Genomic DNA, 21,297 nt, shown 5'->3' on the forward strand with positions numbered 1-21,297 from the left:
ACAGTGGTTAAGAATCCACCTGCCAATGCAGGGGACGTGGGTTCAGTCCCAGGTCCGGGAAGATCCCACATGCCACGGAGCAACTAAACCCGTGCGCCACAACTACTGAGCCTGTGCTCTAGAGCCATGAGCCACAACTACTGAAGCCCGTGTGCCACAACTACTGAGCCTGTGCTCTAGAGCCATGAGCCACAATTACTGAAGCCTGCACGCCTAGAGCCCGTGCTCCGCAACAGGAGAAGCCACCGCAATGGGAAGCCCACGCACCACAACAAAGAGTAGACCCTGCTCGCCGCAACTACAGAGAGCCTGCATGCAGCAACGAAGACCCAATGCAGCCAAAAATAAATAAATAAATACACAAAAATTAAGAAAAAAAAACAACAACCCAAAACCCCACCAAACATGAGGGAAAGACTTGATAGACATTTTTCCAAAGAAGGTATACAAATGGTCAATAAGCACATGAAAAAATGCTTAGCATCTGGGACTTCCTTGGTGGTCCAGTGGTTAAGAACCAGCCTTCCAATGCAGGGGACATGGGTTCAATCCCTGGTCGGGGAACTAAGATCCCACATGCCACGGGGCAACTAAGCCTGCGGGCCACAACTACTAAGCCCACATGCCACAACCAGAGAGAAGCCGGCACACTGCAACAAAGAGCCCATGCACCGCAACTAAGACCCGATGCAGCCAAAAATAATATAAATAAATAAATAAATATTTTTAAAAAATGCTTAGCATCACTATTCATTGGGGACGTGTAAATCAAAACTACGATGACACCACGTCACACCAATTAGGACACTACTATCAAAAAACAGAGGAGTTGGAGAAATTGGAACACTTGTGTACTGTTGGTGGAAGTGTAAAATGGTGCAGCCACTGTGGAAAACAGTATGGTGCTTCCTCAAAACAATTAAAATAGAATCACCATATGATCCAGCAAATCGAATTCTCGGTATACACCCAAAAGAACTGAAAGCAGGGATTTGAAGAGATATTTGTCTACTCATGTTCATAGCCACGTTATTCACCATAGCCAAGGGGTGGAAGCAACTCAAGTGTCCACTGACAGATAAATGGATAAACAAAATGTGGTATATATGTACAATGGAATACTATTCAGTCTTAAAAAAGAAGGAATTTCTGACACATGCTGTAACACAGATGAACCTCAAGGACATTATGTTAAGTGAAATAAGCCGTCACAAATGAACAAATATGTATGATTACACCTAAGTAAGATACCTAGAGTAGTCAAATTCATAGAGACAGAAAGTTGAACGGTGGTTGCCAGGGGGTCGGGGAAGGAGAGAATAGGAAGTTATTGTTTACTGGGGACAGAGTTTCATGTTTTTTTTTTTTAATTGGAGTATAGTTGCTTTACAATGTTGTGTTAGTTTCTGCTGTACGACAAAGTGAATCAGCTATACGTACACATACATCCCCTCCCTCTTGGACCTCCCTCCCACTCCCACATCCCACCCCTCTAGGTCACCACGGACCTGCACTACACAGCAGGTTCCCGCTGGCTGTCTGTTTTACACATGGTCGTGTATATATGTCAATCCCAGCCTCCCAGTACATCCCACCCCCCCTTCCCCCACCCATGTCCACACGTCCGTTCTCTATGTCTGCGTCTCTGTTCCTGTCCTGCAAATAGGTTCATCGGTACCATTTTTCTAGATTCCACATATACGCGTTAATATATATTTGTTTTTCTCTTTCTGACCTACTTCACTCTGTATGACAGACTCTAGGTCCATCCACGTCTCTACAAATGACCCAATTTCGTTCCTTGTTATGGCTGAGTAATACTCCATTGTATATATGTACCACATCTTCTTTACCCATTCGTCTGTCGATGGACATTTATGTTGCTTCCATGTCCTGGCTTTTGCAAGATGACAGGAGTTCTGGAAATGAGTGACGGCTGTACAACCAGTGTGAATATACTTAATGCCACTGTACACGTAAAAATAGTTAAGATGGTAAGTTTTATGTTATGTGTATTTCATCACAATTAAAAACAATAATAAAAAAAGGAAGAAATGCAAGTGAAGAGTCTGAAACTAAACTGTCTCAGAAACTGCAAGAAAAAAACAATATTTATATTTACTATCTCCTTTTAACCCGTTTGTCAGGTTACTGTTATAAACATCCAAAATTATAATAATAAAAACTGTTATTATAATTTTGCAGGTAATACCCAACTCATAAAATTAATAATTTAAGTAGGCATTTGACAGTTTCTTTGTCTGGAGTTTCTATACTCAAATTGGCCAAAAACATTTGGGAATATCTTCTTGTTAGGCAAATGCAGGGTGTTCTCCATCCCTCCTCACATGTTCAGGGCATAATGGAATCATCTCCCATCACCACGGTCCCCCAGCCTGGCTCTCCTTGGGCAGCCTGGACTGTTCTGGGCTCCCACACAACCTAGAACTCAGAGCTCAGGGCCCTGAGACTCCCATGAAGCCTTCCGTCCCCCCGAAGGGGCGCTTCCTAAATGCAGAAAACATTTATTGTCTAAAAGGCTCTTGCTTGGGTGTGAGGGAGGTGCAAGAGGGAGGGGATATGGGGATATATGTATACACACAGCTGATTCACCTTGTTATACAGCAGAAACTAACACAGCGCTGTAAAGCAATTATACTCCAATAAAGATATTAAAAAAAATAAAAATAAAAATAAATAAAAGGCTCTTGTTTGTGTTGTACTTCTTAACGTTCTTTTATTAAAAAGAAATGAGCTTCTCAAAGAAATGGTTTGAAAACAGATTTTTAAAATTGCTCCCATGCCTTAACACCCTGAAAACACAGGTTTCCTTTTGCGGGGTCCCCTCAGGGCTGTCACCTTCCAATTGCCCACACAATGACCTCCTTCCATGGGAATCTGGCCTCCGCTCAGGGGTGGCAGACAAGGGCTTGAGGCCTTATGGTTGGAGCCCTGACGGTCACCACCATGCACTCGGTGCTTATGATGGGGACCAGGCTCCCAGCTACCTCTTCTTGTCCGCTGGCACTGAGACACCACAGCGCCCCCAGGAGTTGCCTCTATGGTTGCCATCAAGAATCCCCAGGTATATCAACTATACCTCAATCTTTAAAAATTAAAAAAAAAAAAGAATCCCCAGAAACAGAGAACAGCCTCTCCATTCCTCACCCTCTGCCATCTCCCACCCCCAGGCCCCTTAGCTCCTCCCCCATCCCCAAGACCCTGCTGCCTCAGTTTCCCCAGATCATTCTACCCTCCCCTAGAATCTAGCAAGCCCAAGTCTCCATTTGCGTCTTCTCCAGCATGGGCTGTGAGTCCAAGCTTTCTTCTTCCCCATTCTTAGCACTCCCCCGGAGAAGGGAAGGCAGCGAAGGGGGGACGAAATGGGACGCTCATTCAGTACAAGAAATCAGACTCATCTTATGCTGTGAGAAGTCGTTTCTTGCCTTGAGTCCTCAGCTGGTCTACAGGGGAGACGCATAGCTCCAACCACCGAGCAAGCACAATGTGGACCGTGTTATATTTCAAGGGCACTTGTCCCCTCCCCGTCTTACAGATCCCCTTCACTGCCTTGACACTGAGGATGTGCTCCCCATCACTCCTTCCTGAGACCACACGGGGACGGGAGAAGGGTGAGGAAGACAGATAACCCATCTCACCAAGATGCAGAAACACACGTTGCTGAAAACATGTAAGAGGTAGACCTAAGCTAGTACAGGGAGTGAAGGAAGCCTCCTGGGAGGTGGTGACATTTACACTGAGACAGAAGGGATGAATAGGAGTAAGCTAGGAATAGAGAGTGGAGAAAGCCTGCCAGGCAAAGGGAACAGCCTGTTCAGAGCCTGCAGGCAGGAGAGAGTAGGAGCTGCTTGAGAAGCTGAAATAAGGCCAGTACACTTGGCATGTAGTGCAGCCTGGAGGGGAAGGAGGTAGGGATGAGGCCAGGGAGGTGGACACGGGCCAAGAGGCCTTAGAGGCCATTGGGAGGATTCTAGACTTGGAAGCTTCTCCTGGGTTTGGAAAAGCCTGAATTACCAAGTTCTTCCAGGGAGAATAACTTTGCAGGGCAGATTGTGTGGGCTGAAGTGTAGATGGAGGCCAGGATGCTGGGTTGGAATTTTCTGGCTTTTCTGTGCACTGGGAACAGTTGCAGGGCTGTCTGGATCCCACAAAGTTCAACAACACGCCAGCTTGCCTCCCTTCTGAGGTGGCCCAGCACCCACAGGTGGCAGCCTGGTTCTGCCCCTCAGTAACCATGAGCAAGGCACTTCCCCACTCTGGGCCTCGCTTTCCTCATCTGTGCAATGGGTGTAAGTGCCAGCTAACTCACAGGCTTATTTTAGGATTCCATGAGATCCCAGATGTTAGAGACTTCACAAAGGCCTGGTATGGTAAGTCATCAGTAAAGGTTCATTGTTGTTATCTTTACTAGTATTGTTATTATTGATGTTTGCAGCCTGTCCCAACTCCTAAACGCTGTTCCATCTGTTGGTTGCTGGACTGTTTCAGGGACAGACACTGCCAAGCCCCGGGACTGCGATGCTCTACTTTTTTGCATAAATGTGCATCTTGCATTCAGAAGAGCCCCTCCTTCCACAGAGGGTCCAGCGGGGTTGCTCGGGGGACACATTCCAGAAAGAATAACTCTGTGTAACATGAAACCCTGAATCTGGAAACACAACCTCTATGGGAAATTAGAGGATAAGGTCTGCTCTGCGGACCGCCCAACCTCATTCCATACAAAAGGGATATTGAAACCCAAAGGCCTTATCACTTGGCCTCCTGCCTATGGTCTCACCCCTCATCGCAGCCAGAGAGATCTTCCTAAAAAACAAACATGACCGTGGCACAATGCTGTTTAAACCCTCCCATGGCTCCCTACTGCCTTCAGGTTCAAGTCCACACTCCTCGTTGTGACCTATAACGTCCTGTGGTCAGGCTCCTGCCCACACCTGCAGCCACGTCCTTCCTCTGACCCAGCCATACAGGCTTCCAATGGATCAAGTTCTTTCCTGCCTCAGGACCTTTGCATATCCAGTGACCCTCCTGCCCCCTCTAACAGACCACTGCTACTTCTTCCAGATTCAAAAGCCCACAGACCTCGTTGAACCTCCAAATTGTCATGAAAAGTAGTAATATTATCCCCACTTTCCCGATGAAGAAACTGAGGTCCTATGAACTATCATGTGGCTCCTGAAACTAAGCCCCAAGCCATGCCAGCCAGACTCCAGAATCTTTGAGCACCCAAGAGGAAGCATCTGGCTGCACCCTCATCATAACAGGAGAGTGGAGGGGGCTCCAATAAGAAGATTGAGCCAATGTGGTACAGAGCAAAGACATACCACTCATACATTTGTGGTCCAAGGTAAGACATTGACCTCTCTGAACCTCAGTTTTCTCATCTGTACAGTGGGGCTAAATAATAATACCTACCTCGTAGGCACCTTGTGAACATTTGGGGATGACATACAGGAAGCGCCTGGCACATGGTGGATATTCAGTGACTGGCACGATGCCACCCTCCTTTGCTGCATCTGGGGAGGCTGCACCAGTCCAGACCAGCCCGTCCCAGACTAGACTTGCATCACCCGAGGTTAGGCTGCCGGGGCCTGGGAACCATCCCTGCCCTGTTTTCTGTTTTGGGTTTTGTGTTTCCCAGCGTTTCCTTTGGAAAAAGTCCAGCTTCCTCCCTGCTGGAAGGAGGCAGAAGGGGATTGTTCACGCCTGGGCCTGGATGCCCAGGGGAGCCGTGTGGGGAGGTGACAAGAGCCTGAGGTTTGGGGTTCAGCCAATCCAGGTTTGAATCCAGGATCTGACACTTACAATGCTGTGTGACCCCAGAAAAGTGACTTCACCTCTCTGCGGTGCTGATTTCCTCACCTGCTAAAAGGTCTCATGATTTCTACCTCAGAGGGTACTGGATGTAGATGAAGGGACTGGGATAAGAGAAGATTCTGGATGCACTTCCCCAGTGTACACACAGTAATTCCTTTTGGGGAGGGGTTGAAGATCAGGGGAGAAGCCATAGGTTTACAGCAGGAGTCACCAAGCCAGACACTGAAGAGGGCAGGTGTCCTGCCTGGAGCAGGGTGGGAGTGGGGGTTAATTGCGGGGAGGGAGGAAGGGCACAATTCAGCTCCAGATTATCAACACCCTGCTGGAATAAGGGTCCAAGATAATCAGACCTCTGATGTTTCACGAGAAAAATCCATATTTTCATGCAAAATCTCATGATTAAAGTATGGTAAGACACATATACTCTACGATTCCACTTATATAAAATTCAAAAACAGATGAAACTCATGTATGGTGTTAGAAACCAGAGAGTGGTTTCCTTGGAGGAAGGGATGGGTAGTGCCTGGGGGGGGGGGCGGGGGATGAGGAGAGATTCTGGGGAGCCAGAACATTCTCTCTCCTGATTGGGGTGTTGGGGGCATCACCGTGTCCCTTTTGTAAATTTATGCACTGTGACTTCTCTATATGTATATCATACTTCAATAAAATGCTAAAATAATTTTAGAACAAATAAATCAGGACTGCAGTGCTGGGAGGAGAGACAAGCCAGCATGGGCTAAACGGAATGCACCTGCAGGCTGCATCCTGGGTGCCAGGTGGACACGTGAGACAGGGGCATGGGTGCTCCTAGCCCCTGACACCCTGGATTGGCTCCTGGTCCTTAGGGAGCACCCCTGCTTCCCCGAGCCACACAGGAGGAACACCTATCCTGTCCCCCCCGCCGGCCGCCTTGTCCGGAGAGGGCTGGGGAGCCATATGTCCGTTCAACCTGCCGCTCCACCAGATCCTGCTGAGCTCCAATTCCAGAGAAGTAGGTTTACCTTGCCACTTAAATGATAACGTGACACCCCAAAAACTCACCCTTGTTTATTATTCATTTTTCTTCACCAAGGATACCCAGAGGACAGTAATCAAAAGGCAGGCAGAGTTCTGTTTCCAGAAAAAGCCTTCCTAGAATCTGTGTTTCACCAAGCCCGCCTCCCAGCCCTGAGCAACTCTACACAGGAAACCCAAAGGCTGCAAACTCATTTGGCGGCATCCCGGTGCCCACGAGCCCTTGTCAGAGGGGTGTTGGTCTGCAGTGGGACTGCCTCGGCTCCGCCCCTCTGCCTGGGCCGGATATCTTGATTTTATTTTTATTTTCACTCTCATTCTTTTCTGAGGACCAACGGAAGACGCACACGCCTCCTATATAAAGCAGCACTAGCCAAAACAAATGCCCATCAAATACATTTATTTGCACAGACACTCATAAAAACTTTACTAGACACCAAATAATTACAGGAAGAGGCAAATCTCCAACTCTGCCGATCCCCAGCTTTTGAAGTGGATTTAAGATAAAGGTTAAATAGGATGGGCGCTCACCCCCGTATCACACCCAGTCCCCTTCCCCAGCCGTGGACCCTCGGGGTGGAGACGAATGAACTTTCTTGCTTTTGTGAATTTGTATCCAATTCATATAAAATGTCTTTCTGCAAGTTATTCTTAGTGTCCTAATGGGGGTTTTATGGCTCCAAATATGGTCCTTGGCCTTTTCTTTGTTCTGGTTTGGGTCCTCTGTCGGGGAAGCCCCTGGTTCTAGATGGGCTGCTGAAATAACCCAACCCATCCATTTGGCAAGAAATGCAAAGATTCTTGAGGAAAGTGCCTTTTAAGAAATAAATATAAATGGCACCTTGAGAGTCCCACACATACAGTTTTGATGCATTGGCTGAAGCCCTTAATTTTGTTGCCTTCCAAAAAACCCCAGCCTGGGCTCCACAGCCCGAGCAAGTAGTGAAGGCTGAGATGGTCTGTGCTGGCTGTCTGGGCACTGCCTGGGGGGTCTCCTGTGCCCAGCCCACAGCTGCTTGGACCTGAGTTTCACCTGCCCTAAAGGAAGAGAGATTGCTGGGCTCAGCATGTGTCTGGTTCCCCTCAGGCCCTGGTTGGAGGGGGAGGAGGCAGCTGTGATTTCCTTAAGTCTTGGGGACTCTCTTTCAGCCAATATTTGAGTAGAGACTTGCTAAGTGCCAGGCACTGTGGTGAGCACTTGAATTTCATTCAACAACCCTGTGGGAATACATGCTGTTATGCCCACTTTACAGACGAGAAAGCTGCGGTAGACAGAGAGGGCAGGACTCTCCAGAGGTCCTGAACCAGATCTGGGTGACTCCCTGACACCTGCTCTTGACCCCACTTCTAACCACTGCCTGGCCAGTGAAAGACCTTAGCCCTGAGCCACCTGGCCAGGGCACTGTCCCTCGCCAGCCCTGAGGGCTCAAAGTAGCCTTTGGATCTGAGGGAGCCTGATCTCCTGACCCACCAGGGAGAAATCCCATGACTAATGACCCAGACCTTGTGCTGAGAAGTCATGAGTCTGTGGCCAGAGACCCCACCAGCTGGTTGAGGGTGGGGCTAGGCTGCAGAGAGGGCAGAAGGACTTTGCTGGAGCTGGGCGGTCCCAACGTTGCATACAGACACACATCAGCATACAGCCTCAGAGCCACAAACACTGGGCCTCATCAGCAAGCTCCCACTAAAATCTTGTTCCCTGCCACCTCAGCCTAGAACACTGCAGATGGGAGAGTGAGAACCTGCTCCCAGTCCTGTGTCAGAGGGACCCCAGCTTGGACCTCCCCAGTCATTCCTCTCTGTGGACCTCCACAGGGCTCAGAATCTCTGAGCTCTCCGCAGGCACAGGAAGACCACAGACACTTTTCCCTGGGCTGTGGGAAGGTGACCGGATTACTTATCGCACACATCCATCTCTGTGCTAGCTGAGAAGGGGACTGAGCCTTTGACCCACGTGTCCTGGGGTCAAGTACAGCCGCGATCCAAGGAGCCAAGGGTGGTCACCACTGGCTCCAAAGGCCGGGACACCCGCCCTCTTCCAGTGCCGGCCGGCTCCACTTCCTGAGCACCCAGGTCTCCGGAGCCCGGCTACGACCTGGGAATAGCAGCCCCCAGCCCGGGCCTTGGCTGGGGGCGGCTCTGGTCCAGCCTGGCTCCCTCCCGCGGATCTGAGGATCCCCAGGGCCAGTGGTGGGCGGGCAGCGCGGGACGGGTCTGGGTGCTCTGGCAGCCCCAACTCTCCCTGCTGGCAGGGTGGAATCGCGCCTTCACGCTGCACAGCACTCGGCTCGGCAGCTCCCTGTACTCCGCCCCTGCCCAGGATTCTCACTTCCAGCTGGGGTTGTAAACTGGGAGGGGACTCCGGGGCTGGCTCTGGTCAAAAGCACCGCTCGAGGGAGGACCAACAGGCCTCCGCTGGGGGGAGAGAAGGGTCCTAGGGCCATGCCTGTGGGCCGCTGGTAGCGAAGGCAGGCTTCGGGAGTGCAAAGCCCTACGGAAAGGAGCAAGGAGGCACAGGGAAGGGCTCAGTGGAGATGAGGCGTCTGCAGAATTGGGGGAGCTGACTCCCGCCCTAGAGCTTCCATCTCAGATCTTGCTTCTTCCCAAGTGATTCCAAACAGCCGACTCGGTCTTCCTTAGGTGGAGAAAATCTGAAGCTGTTTCTGACGCTTTAGTCCGAGCCAGAGAGAATCCCGGATCGCCCGGAGCGCCTGGGGTTGCCCTGGGGAATCGGCAGGTCCTGGATCACACCGGCTCCCGTCGGGCGGAGCAAGATGCCACTCGCCGCCTGTGGGCAGTACCCGACTTCGGGCCTAGGCCCTGTTTCTACCATTCAGTCTGCCACGTTTTCAGCAGGGGAAGCAGTCGGGAGGTGCAGGAGCCACGATTGTGCTTGAAAGAGACCTGGGGCGTCTGAGCGCGTGTGCGAAGGAGCCGGGACGCCGCCGACTCAGCTAGGGGAATGAGGGACCGGGGAGCCGGGACAGAGGGCAAGGAACAGGACCTATGGGTTGATCCAGAGTGGGGGTGGGTGGGGGGATTAATGCACAGTGAGCGGGGAGGACGAGGAGCCAGGACCCCACGTTCGCGGCCTGAGCAGCCCCACTTCCAGACCAGAGAGAGCAGCCAGCTGCCTGGGTCCAGCCCCGCACCTCGGCAGCTGCGGGCAGCTCTGAGCACCTGCCTTGGCCCTCCTGATGTAGGCCCTGGTGGTGTGGGCCGTGACGCCGGCAGGGGCACGGGGTGACATGCCAAGATTCTGTGCGCCCCAGGACAGATGAACCGTGGCATCCGAGGGGACCGCCTGCACGTCCTTCTGCCTGGAGACCCGGCCTTTGGGCGGCCTGGGAATGCGACCCTGGGCAGTCTCGACGACTCTGAACGCCAGCCAGGGAGTCAGAGAAACCTCAGAGGCCGGGCCACAGAGGCCCCCATTCCGCCAAAGGGTAGAAGAGAAGTGTGGAGAAGAGGCCTGGCACACGGAAGGTGGGGAGTGGGAAACAGGGGCAGGGGGATGGAACGCTGTACCGGGAATTTGGAGTCTGGGGTGGGTCTGCAGGGCCTGTGATGGAATAGGATTCCTAAGCGATGGAAGAGGATTCCTAAGTGCGCTCTGAAGGAGAAGAGAGGATCAATCTGGGCCTGGAACATGGACCCTCTCGCCTGCAGGCAGTCGCCCGACAGAGGGTGCAAGAATGGAGCGCTGCCAGCAGAGGGCAGAATGCGCCCGATCGGTCCGCCAGCCCTGCTCCGGGCTCTGCGCCGCCCGGCTCTGCGCGCCCGAGACTCGTCCGCCGGGCTTCTCCCGGCAGCTGCCGAGCCCCCGTCCCGGATGCCCGGAGAGGGCGGCCCAGGCCCAGGCCCAGCCTCGGGAGCTCAAGGCCTGGGGTTTCCAGGCTGCGCAAGGACAGGGGACCAAGGGCGTGTGAGAGAAACTCCACATCTACTTATCACCGTCCTGGATACAAAGACGCCAAGAAACGCGCGGAGACACAAAGACACACACACAAACAGAACTGTGGGACACACGAGCACACAGAATCATTCGGAAACTCGGAGGTACACAAAGACACACAAAGGTGACACGAAGACACATAAACAGAAAAGGATCCCAGACACAATACGGAGGATGAAAGACATACAAAGACCGTGGCACCCGCATAGAGTGACAGACACAGGGACACACACAAAGACCTACAAAAACACGGAAGAGATGGAGGCATGTAAGGCCCAGCAGATTCACATCCAAACACACACACGGATGCTGGGGACACAGATTCACACACTCGGAGCCACTCGGAGCCCAGACAGTCGCAGGGACGCAGCAAAATTGTGTGTGCACAGAGACACGGGTGCATGGACATGGAAGAGCCTCCGGGGCGGGAGCATCCACATGCACAGACACACACACAGATACCCACCGACACACACGCAGGTACTGGGCTGGGGCGGGAGCTTCTAATCCTCCACAAAGCCGGGCCCCTCCGCGGGGCCCCGCGGCACAGGGGGCCACTTCTGACCAAGCCTCCCGCAGGCTCCAAATCCGATCCGCCCTCTCGCCTCCAGCGGGGTCAGGGGACCCGCCTCCCTTGCCCTCCGCCCCCGCCCCGCTCCGCGCCAATGCTCCGCTCCGGGAGGGGCCCGGGCTGCCCCGCAGCGGCTCGCAGGGTCAATCTGGTCCTGCCTCGGGGCTGCATCGGCCCCCCTGCTCCCGGGCGAGCCGCGACTCCATGGGGACCCCGGAGGCCGAAGACACAGCCGGCCCGGGCGCGGTGCACTGCAGCCGACGCAGCGGCCTGCGTACCCAGCGCGGGTGCCTGGCCCGATGGGTGCCAGGCCCGGCGGGCGCTGGACTCGGCCGCTTGGTCTCTCCGGCCTTTCGTTCCCCAGTGCCGAGGCCCACGCTGCCCAGGCTGGCCAGGGCCCTGTCCCCGCCGGGCACGGCCTACCGACCCCGGCAGGGTCCCTCCGCCACCAAAGGTCGCCTATCCCAGCGATCAATCCGGTTTCCTTCGAGCAGCCCAACGCACATCTTCCAGGGCCTTCAGTCCGCGACCCTGGAGCCACCACTCTCTACCCATGGCCCTCACTCCCAATCCTGTGAGGCCAGGTTCTCGTCCATTGCCCCCACCCGTACCCGCGATCCCTTTCTCACACCTAATCATTCTCTAAACTCTAGGTCGCCTGAAACCGGGCCTCACCTTTCTTGCCTTCCCAGTGTTCCCATCCTTGATCCCGGGGCCCTTCCGGGATCTTCGCTCACCTCTCCACCCAATCTCTGCCACGCCTGACGCTTTCCCGGACCCACACCCCAAATCTGGAGCCAAATCCCCCTCTCCCCGGGCCAGGACTTGGGCAAATCCTGAGCCAGCAGTCCTCCCCTCCTGCCAGTCCGCGTCCCTCGGTCCCGGCAGCCAGCCCTTTCCACGGACCAAACCGGCTCCGGGAAGGCGCCGCCACCCGGGGGACGCCAACTCAGCCTGGTGCGACCTACCTCGGCCGACAGTCGGGGGCCCCGGGCGGCCACTCCCGGCCGGCGCCGTCCCCTGGTGGAGCCGCTGCGCTCCCCGCCGTCCGTGCAGTCTGGCCTCGCTCAGGGCCACTCCTCTTAGCGCTGAAGCTTTACAAAATATTAATAATAAAGAAGGCGAGAAAGAAAAAAAGAAAGCCTTCATTCCCCAACTCCCAAATCAGTTTTTCAAGGGGGTGGGGCAGAAGGATTTGTTTCGAAGGTGACCCAAACTTCTGCGAGGGGCCAGCGGGGCGCTCGGCCTGGCCGGGGCTCCCGGGCCCGCACTCGGGGCCGGGCACGGCGCTGGGCGCACGCCGGGGGCGCGGGAAGCCCTCCCGTGGGGAACGGGGGGGCAGCGACGGCACTATTTGACGTGGAGCCTCCGGCTCATCCCGGCGTAGGGATACGAGGCGCACCAATGAGTTCAAATGTCAGGAAGTTTGAGGAGGGGTGAGGCGGCTCCCGGCCGGAGTATCCCTCCGCCGCCAGCTCCAGCTCTAAACCGAGCGGCTCCTCGGGCGCACCATGGCACTAGAGTAGTGCGGGGAGCGCGCCTGGAACCCCGCGGCCCGCTGCGCCCCGCCCGAGACCCCGCAGCGCCGCCCGCGCCCCCCCCCGCAGCCCGCGGGGCCGCCCCTGCACCCCCCCTCCCCCGCCCGCCGCCGCTGCCGCTGCCGCCGCCGCCGCCGCCGCCCTCTCCTCCCCGCGGCTCCGTCTGCCGCCGCCGCTGCAGCCCGGCTCCGGGGCTGACAAGCAGGTGACAGAGGAGCCGGCGCGCGTGGCTACGAGTGCTCGGGAGAGCGCGGCGCGGACTGCAGCCGCCCCGGCCCGCCCGCACGACGCCGGGGCCCGGGGCCAGCGCGTCGCCGCTCCGCGCTCGCCGGGGACAGCCGGCGGCCCCAGCCGCAGCCCCAAACCCGCGGGGGCCGCGCCTCCCCGGCTCCCGGGCCGCCGCGGCGGCGGCGAGCCGGCAGGCGGGCGGGCGGGCGAGCACCCTGGCCGGCGGGGCCCGCAGCGCGCCCCGCGTCCCATGGATATAGCAACAGGTCCCGAATCGCTGGAGAGGTGCTTCCCTCGCGGGCAGACGGACTGCGCTAAGATGTTGGACGGCATCAAGATGGAGGAGCACGCCCTGCGCCCCGGGCCCGCCACTCTGGGGGTGCTGCTGGGTGAGTGCGGGGTCGGAACGCCCGAGTGGTCACGGGCAGGGGACAGGGGCCTCGTCCCGAGGTGGACACAGGGGTCCAGGCCAACGGATAAAGACAGTGGTTTTTAGAACATGCGAGCGTGGGGGACACAGAGAGAAAACTCCTGGAGTGATCACCAGAGGGGCAACAGGCAGGCACGCCTAGACAGGCATCCTGAGGGGACAGAGGTATGCAGGGACACCACCTAGGAGGAGCGAGGACAGGACAGCTCCAGCCGCCACCCCCCATCCTCACCGGGCCTCAGTTCTAGAGCTGCCACTCCGGGCGAGAGGTAGGAGGCGGGTGGCAGGGGTGATGGAGGACTCAAGATGTCACCTTGGCAAGCTTGAGAGTGGTGCCAGGTCACTTGGGGAGAGGGAATCTCTAAGAGGGAAATGTTCCCTGGGTCACCTAAACCACAGATTTTGGGGAGATGAGGGAGAGAAGACAACGAACGCCACCGTGGGGCGTGTCAGCCAGCGGGCGCCTAAGCCTCACCTCTCCTGTCTCGGTCCCAGCCGGCTGCCCCGCGCCGTGCTCGTTCTCATATGTATTATCACCAAGCGCCGGATCTCCGGAGAAGAGGAGCGCGCAGCGCCGAGCTGAGGCTCCAGGCCCGCGGCCTCTCCGCGGCGGAGTCCGCCGACTGGGACGAACTAGCTGAGGCTGCCCGGCCCCTGGCGCGGCGGCTGGGGAAGCGCAGGCGGCGGACGGCGGTCCCGGGCTGCCTTCGCCTTTGGGGCCGGAGCTGCGGGCACCGCGCGATCGGGACGCTGGGCCGGGCTGGTCGGCGCTGACGGCCCGGCTCTCGTCCTGTGCGCTGCAGGCTCCGACTGCCCGCATCCCGCCGTCTGCGAGGGCTGCCAGCGGCCCATCTCCGACCGCTTCCTGATGCGAGTCAACGAGTCGTCCTGGCACGAGGAGTGTTTGCAGTGCGCGGCGTGTCAGCAAGCCCTCACCACCAGCTGCTACTTCCGGGATCGGAAACTGTACTGCAAACAAGACTACCAACAGTAAGCGCCTCTCGTCCTCCTCCTTTCCCGCAGCCTCACGGCACTCCAGCCCGGCCGCCCCCCTGCCAGGTCGGGCCCGCGTCCGCCCTGCCGCCGGCCCTGCGCGCCGCTGGGCCCGTCAGCTCCGAGAACTCCGCGGGTTGCGCGTCTCCCGGCAGGGCAGAGCCGTCCCAGCCCGGCCAACACTGGTGGGGTGGCCGGGACCCTCCGGCAGCCCCTATTGCCATCCTTTGTCCGGGAAACCTGTGCTGGGCCGCTCAGTCGGGGTGCGGGACAAGGCCCTGGGCCGACTGGGGGGTACGATGCTGCGGTCGTGGGACAGGGGCTGGCTTCACTGAGGCCTGCATTGGGGACCGAGAATTGATTTTCAAACGAAAGCAGTGCTTTAGGGAGCCGGGCACTGGCGGTGTGCTTCCCCAGCCCAAAGGCAGGGTTTGTGTTGGTTTGGGATTCTTGAAGCAAAGAGGTGGAATGGCGGGGTGCTGAAGTGCCCAAGCAGCCAAGGATGCCCCCTTCCTGCCAGGCTCCCTGCTGCACTTTCAGTCCCTGATGGAGAGAAAAGGGTGTGCATTCTCCCCAAACCGTTCCATGTGGGAATTTTGCTCGTATAGTTATTGTTGGCTGGAGAAGCTGTCTAGGAAGAGGACCTTAAGAGGTGGGAAACCACAACCTGGGTTCCCCATGGGGTGAGGAGCTGACCAAGTCAGCCTTCCCCAGTAGCCCTTCTTTCTTGCCATGTGTATGTGTTGGGGAGGGATGGCTTGCTCCGCCCTGGCGCAGCCCAAGTCTCAGCGTTGAGGCCAGAAACTGTGGGCTGAGCCCTACCTACTGACTTTTGCTTTTAGCTGAGACTTGGGTTTGTCTGGCAGGGGGCTCCTGGCAGATAAGAGTAGATCCAGGTTTTGTTTTGTTTTGTTTTGTTTTTTTGACCCTCTGAAGTTTTGTGCCTGACAGTGTGATTACGAGGGAGGCAGAGAGGAGCAATACCAGGAAGAGGGGTGTGGGGATGCCCAGGGCAGCAATTTGGAGACAAGTGGGTGCCTGTGAGAACTTTCTAGCGAAGCCCAGAAAACCGTTTCAGATGGGGCTGTAGGGTGGGTAGGCTGCTCGAGTGGTTTGGGCCTCAGAGGGGGCTGTGTGTGCCCAAGCCTCTGGGAAAAGGCTGGGCTGCCAGTGCTTGGTAGTAAGTGCAGCCTACCTGCTCTGCCCAGGGACTGTCGCTAAATCCAGGCCCTGATGGGAAGTGGAGCAGCTTGGCTGAGACCTGGAACTAGGTGGGACTGCAGGCCAGAGCCCTTGAGAGGGCATCGGGTTCTACTTCAGAAGTCTCTGTGTGAGCCCTACGCTAGCACCTATTCTGACTATGCTCCCCTGGTCTGGGGGCCCAGCAGGAGCTGCTTTTTCTGCCTTGCTCTTCCTGCCAGCTGGGGGGCACTGAGAGCAGGAATTGGGACCCTGTTCAGAGTCAGCTCTTCTGTGGTCCCAGAGACCTCCCCCTCTGGACCACCCCAGGTTAGGCACACTGCCATTGATCGTGTTTGTGCTGTGCCCCGGACTGATATGATTCTACTTCCAGGAGAAAGTGAGGCCACCGGTCAGCTCAGCCACAGGCAGGCGTACAGCAGCATAAAGCGAAGAAAGTAGTTTGGGGTAGATGTGATTGGAGGCTTGGGGCTGGCCCCTCAGCAGGGCTCACCGGCCTCAAGTCCACACACATCCTGCTGTCCTGCACCCCTCGCCTTGCTCTGTTTGCCTGACCCCGAGCGCGGTTGTGGCAGTGCCACTCCCCGCACAGCTCAGCCTGGATTACTTAACACGTGCGGGCCGGAGGCCCAGAAAACTGGAAATGGGCCTCCGAGTCATTTGTGCAATTTTTTGAAAAAAAATCTTTTTACATTTTGTAAAGACTCTTTCCAACCTCTTGTACATATCTGCTCAGTCTCTCCTCCCCACCCCTCAGTCATTTACAGAGCTTTTCCTTAAAACAAGGAGAGGATGCCCCCCTGGTTCTTCAGAGCGCAGAATTGTAAAGTCACAAATTTTGAGCTGGATGATCCCTTAAAGCTGAATGGCCAACTCCCTCATTTTACAAAACAATTAAACATTAAACAGCTATTGCTTTGCCGAAAGTATGTTTGTTTAAAAAAGAAAAAAAGGCGCCTAAGAGCTTTCTCCCTCTGTGCAGTAGGGGTGTGCTTGCGGGATAATTTTGGTTCAGGGCGAATCTCCAGCTTGAGTCTAGGTCCTGAGGGCAGCAGGCGGGCATTATTCATGCCTCTCACGGTGCCTTCCTCTTTCGACCCCCACCCTTTCTCCCAATAATGCCAATTAGGTATCTGCACTAGGCTGGCCAGTTGGGGGCTGAAGGGGGATTGTTGTTATCAGGACAATTCTGGGGACAAATACCCAGTCGGATCTCGCATCAGCTTTTCTCTGCGAGAGCCAGCGCAGAAACGCAGGCGGGGGCTCACTGGGAAGCGATGTTCTTTGCACAGTAAAAATGTATTTCACGATTTATTTTTTTCTTTGAGGATCGCAGATGCATATTTATTGCATCTGTGCGTAAATGCTTTTCAGACGAGAATCCAGGCAAGTGGGCGCAGAAACGTGCCTTCTCAATTTTGTGGAGTTTGTGCGTCAGCGGTATTGGGAAATTAACACACACCCCCGCCATAACTTTTGAAAAACGTTTCTTCGTCTCGATAGGAGTTGCTGGGCTCGGTCCTTGGAAAGAGATTGCTATTTTTATTAAGCGCCTCTTCCTCCTTTCGATTTGTTTTAAAGATCCGGGACACAGACCCAGAGGCACAGCGTTATTTTACGCACCACGGGGGTGATTAATTGACGTTCGGGCGCATTTAATAGCATTTGATAAAATCCACCCGCACGTCCTGGACCTGCAAAGTGGAGCGCAGGCCACGGCATTTGGGCATTTTCACGCATAACTCGAAGTCTCCTTTTTCTCAGTACGTGTTTTTCGGGGGCTCCTTCAGGGGAAAAAAAAAAATCATCGTATCGTTCTCCCGTGCCCGAGCCTCTGGCCCCTCGGCAGCCCGAGCTCCTTCTCGGACAGAAAACCCGGTTAGAAACCGGGAGGAAACGCGGCCTCCAAACGCAAAATCACGAACACCTCTCTCCTTCCTTCACCGGAGAACGCATTTTAAAAAAATGACAACATAAATCCCCCTCCTCATTTTTTTTTCTTCGCCGCTTGGCCAAATAGAATTATGTAACTCTCTTTTCTTGCCGTCTGTCGCTCGTCTGGAAAGGGTTTCTATCTTTTTATCCCGAGGAGGTGGCGAATTCCGGGAGGAGGCTCCGGAAGGGGGGAGGGTCGGTGGAGAGTCCAAAAATCTGTCACAAAATGGAGCCTAATCGCTTGTACGACAGCTCCCAGATCTGGCGACCCGAGCCTCGTCGGTGTGCGAGCCGGAGCCTGCGTGCGCCCTGCGCCTACCTCGGCGTCCCGGGCTGGCGGCGCCCTTCTGCCACGGGGCCTTCCCGGGCGGCCTCGCCTCTCCGCCGCCGAGCCCGCGCCGGTCCCCTGGGCCTCGCCTGCCCAGGTAGGATGCGCCTACTGCAGCAGGAGTGGGGCAGCGAAGCTTTGATTGAGTTTCACAAAAAGCCGTCTGAGTCCTGGGGTGATTTTTTTTTTTTCTTTTAAATTTACCCCAGCTGGCTGCGGCTCCAGTGGCCCAACCCCGCTCTTCCCAGCACATTCCTTTCCTGGGAAGTGTTTACACCGGGAAAGGGCTTCCTGGGAGGCTCACCTCTCCTCGGAGCAGCGGGTGTGGCGCACGGGTAGAGCAAAGTCAGGCCCCAGCCTTTCCTGGCTGCTGCTTCTCCCAGCTTGGGCGACCTCCCTTAGGCCCTGCTGTAGGGTGCCAGTTACCAGCAGCATCCCCTCCACCAGTGGGTACCCCAGCTGGCATGGCCCCCATCAGACCAATTCAGAGCTGCAGACACCCCTGCCCACAGCCTGGGCCAGAGGGCCTGTCCTGGAAGTGGGTTTCCTTGGAAGGAAGAGCCAGAGCTTTCCCTTATTAAAAGGCCTCCGTAGTGCTCTTCCTGGAGATCTAAGGGCTGAAAGGCTCACTCTGCCAGCCCAAGTCTGGGGACCCTCTGGCTCCTGGGAGGGCCCCTCTGCATTTAACCCCAGCACCTTGGCTGTAGGCGGAAGGGTAACCAAAGGCCTTCCTGAGGCTGCAGTTCTCCGCTGCTGAACAGGGGCATTATTCACAGCTGACTCCCGGCTCACCCTGTATTCCCTAGGCTCTGGGCTGGTATAGCCTAATCTGTTTGCTGGGTCTTTCTCGAGTGGGGGAAGCAGGCTGTGAGGCTCTCCTCTGGGGTATGTGATTGGCGACCCTCAGCTCCCTCCTGTCTGTGCATTGGAGCCAGGCTTAGGACCACAGAGCCTTGACACCTCCCTGAGCCTCTTCTGTAAAATGGGGGACATAGCCACCCGGGGGAAAGTATTCTTGTAAGGATTGGACATAACATGCCCCAAAGGACCTGGCATCTTGCCTGGCATGTTGTTAATACTCTGGAAATTATTGTTGTTACTTTATCACCATCAGCGTGGCAAGGAATGCCTTGTCTCCAAGGCCACACACCAAACTGCCCATGGGTTCCATGCCAGAGAGGGGGGCAGCTGGCATGCTAGGCTTGCCATAAGCCTCTGTGCATGGAAGATGAGGGATACCCTGGGAAAACCATTCCCTTTTCCTGAGTGGGACAGTGTGAGACAGACCTGGGTTCACCTCCCAGCCCCAGCACGCAGTAGCTGTGTGATCTTAGCCAAGTGGCTGCCCATCTCTGAGCCCCATGTTCTCCATCAGCAAAGTGGGGGTGATGATATAATTTCTCAGGGTGGTTGTGAGGATTACACAAGGTACCTGGGTGGGGGTGGGGAGGTTTCAGTAAATGTCTCACACTTCATGGGATCCAGTATCCTCTCCTCCTCTTCTAGAGAGGCAGAAAAGCTTCTGATTACATGAGTGAAAACAAATACCCACTGTGCATTTGCAGGAAGGGCAGGCATCAGGGTGGGCCTGGTGTGCTGGCCTGTTTCTCCTTAGGGGGTGGAGGTTGGACTAAAGCAAAGATCTTTCCCCTGGGGAACAATTGGACTCTCCCTGGTCTGCATATAACTTGGAAAAGCACACAATAATATAATTTAATATTTGGAAAACTGTTCACGCTCATTTGTTTTTGTGACTCAAACGACAGAAAATAAAGCTCAACCGACATCTCCGAGGCTGCAGGGGAGAGTCAGAAGAGGGGGTGTGTGAGGGAGAGATCCAAGGATTTGTATGTTTTTCAGGTGAGAGACACCAGCCTGGGCAGTCAGAAGGCTCCTCCAGCCCAAGGAGGTATTTTTGGTCCATGAAAGCTGGCAGTGCTTCCCCAGGGAACTTCCTCTACCCTGCAGCTGTGAGGTTTTTAAAACAGAAAAGGGAAAACACACACACACACTCACAACCACCCGGTCCTACTTTGGCATTAGTTAGGCGGAGGGATGGAGGATACTCTCAATGACATGAGTTATAACTTCCAATTTGTTGGACACCACAGTCAGGCCCCAGCTTTAGGGGAGGGAAGAAGAGAGGGATGGTCCACTCATCCAAGGAGTTGCTGTGAGCTGTCAGTCAGTTGAGGGTGCAGGAGGACCCAAGGCCCTTGGCTCTCTGGCTGACCCAGCCCTCTCCAACCCCCAGATTCTGTGCTGATGGCAGCAGAGAGCAAAACCAAAATTATATATATTTATTGCCACTGCAGTCAGAAGTGGGGAGGCGGTGGTATTGAGGGGAAGGCAAGGCTGAAAACCATATTTGAAAAAGTTGATTCACGAAGGCGGAGGAAGCAAAGTGGCAGACGTTTGCCATTTCATCGACCGGCTGGTGTTCTCCATTCATGTCATAAATGTCTCCTGTCATTTGAAGCCAAAAGCAACATGATTTGGTTCCCCGGTGGCCTATAGAGTTTTTCTCCTTTTTTTTTCTCTCTCTCTTTTTTTTTGTGTGTGCAGTAAATGTTTATTTGTTAATAATATACTTTAAACAGCCTAGCCTTGACCTCAAGTCGCCTGAAGCATCCATCTTCTCTCAGAAAAATCTTTCAAAGTTTGTGTAATTTTGGGGGGAAGGTGTAACTGACGGGGCAGTGAAGGGCCTGTGTTTGCTTTAACTACTGCAGTGTTGGCAGTGGAGGGGTATAAGGGGCCACTGTGCTCCGAATGGCAACTTTCTTGAGTTTCAGGCCTGGCTGACAGCACTTCCTCGCTGCCCTTTACCTTGCCCTCGCCTGATCAGTACAAATAAATTTCTGCGTGGGCCCTTCCTTTGTTATTCCTGGGGCAATGTTGTATCCATTTCTGTTCAGCTTCTTGACTGGCAGCTGCTGGACCTGCCTGGTGGACCCTGGAGCCCTGAAGGGAGGTGGGGGAGTATAGGGGTCTGGGGGGAGGGGGCTTTGTCACAATTGGGAGCCAGGCCCAGACCTGGACCAAGTGCGCCGGCTGATGGCGGAGCACCTGGCTGGCCTGGCACTTGGTGAACTGGGGGGAAAAACCCGGTTCCTGGAATCTGGTTCCAGAAGAAACAAAGGTGTTTGCTGTTTCCTAGCCGGCTGTGCTGTGAGAGGTTTCCTTGGGAACTGTGAGGTGGTTGCCAGCGGGGAGGGTCCTGAAGGCTGCCCAGAGCAACAGGGGTGCCCACCAGGGCCGACAGGAGTC

At 55.3% G+C, this 21,297-nt stretch overlaps 2 protein-coding genes across 7 annotated transcripts in view; one reads left to right on the top strand and one right to left on the bottom strand.

Moving 5' to 3' along the window:
• LOC309633920 (uncharacterized protein) overlaps positions 1–14,155 on the bottom strand; it is a 33,367-nt gene extending 19,212 nt beyond the window's left edge. For 2 of the 5 annotated variants that reach the window (XM_082403310.1, XM_082403309.1), the window contains exon 1: positions 12,344–12,983. Coding sequence is in view for 1 of the 5 variants with exons in the window: in XM_082403311.1 (XP_082259437.1) it covers positions 12,344–12,469; positions 14,047–14,096 (176 nt within the window). In the remaining 4 variants the exon portion in view is untranslated. Of the gene's footprint in view, positions 1–1,545; positions 7,888–12,343; positions 13,054–14,046 lie in introns of those variants that run through there. The other 3 variants (XR_014247774.1, XM_082403311.1, XR_014247775.1) reach the window with 3 other exon arrangements.
• LMX1B (LIM homeobox transcription factor 1 beta) overlaps positions 13,235–21,297 on the top strand; it is an 84,048-nt gene continuing 75,985 nt past the window's right edge. For both annotated transcript variants that reach the window (XM_082403329.1, XM_082403330.1), the window contains exons 1-2: positions 13,235–13,530; positions 14,375–14,561. In XM_082403329.1, the coding sequence (XP_082259455.1) occupies positions 13,392–13,530; positions 14,375–14,561 (326 nt within the window). In that variant the 5' untranslated portion in view covers positions 13,235–13,391. The remainder of the gene's footprint in view (positions 13,531–14,374; positions 14,562–21,297) is intronic.

This window comes from Balaenoptera borealis (genome assembly GCF_965194805.1).
Source record: "Balaenoptera borealis genome assembly, chromosome: 8".
Lineage (NCBI taxonomy): Eukaryota > Metazoa > Chordata > Mammalia > Artiodactyla > Balaenopteridae > Balaenoptera > Balaenoptera borealis.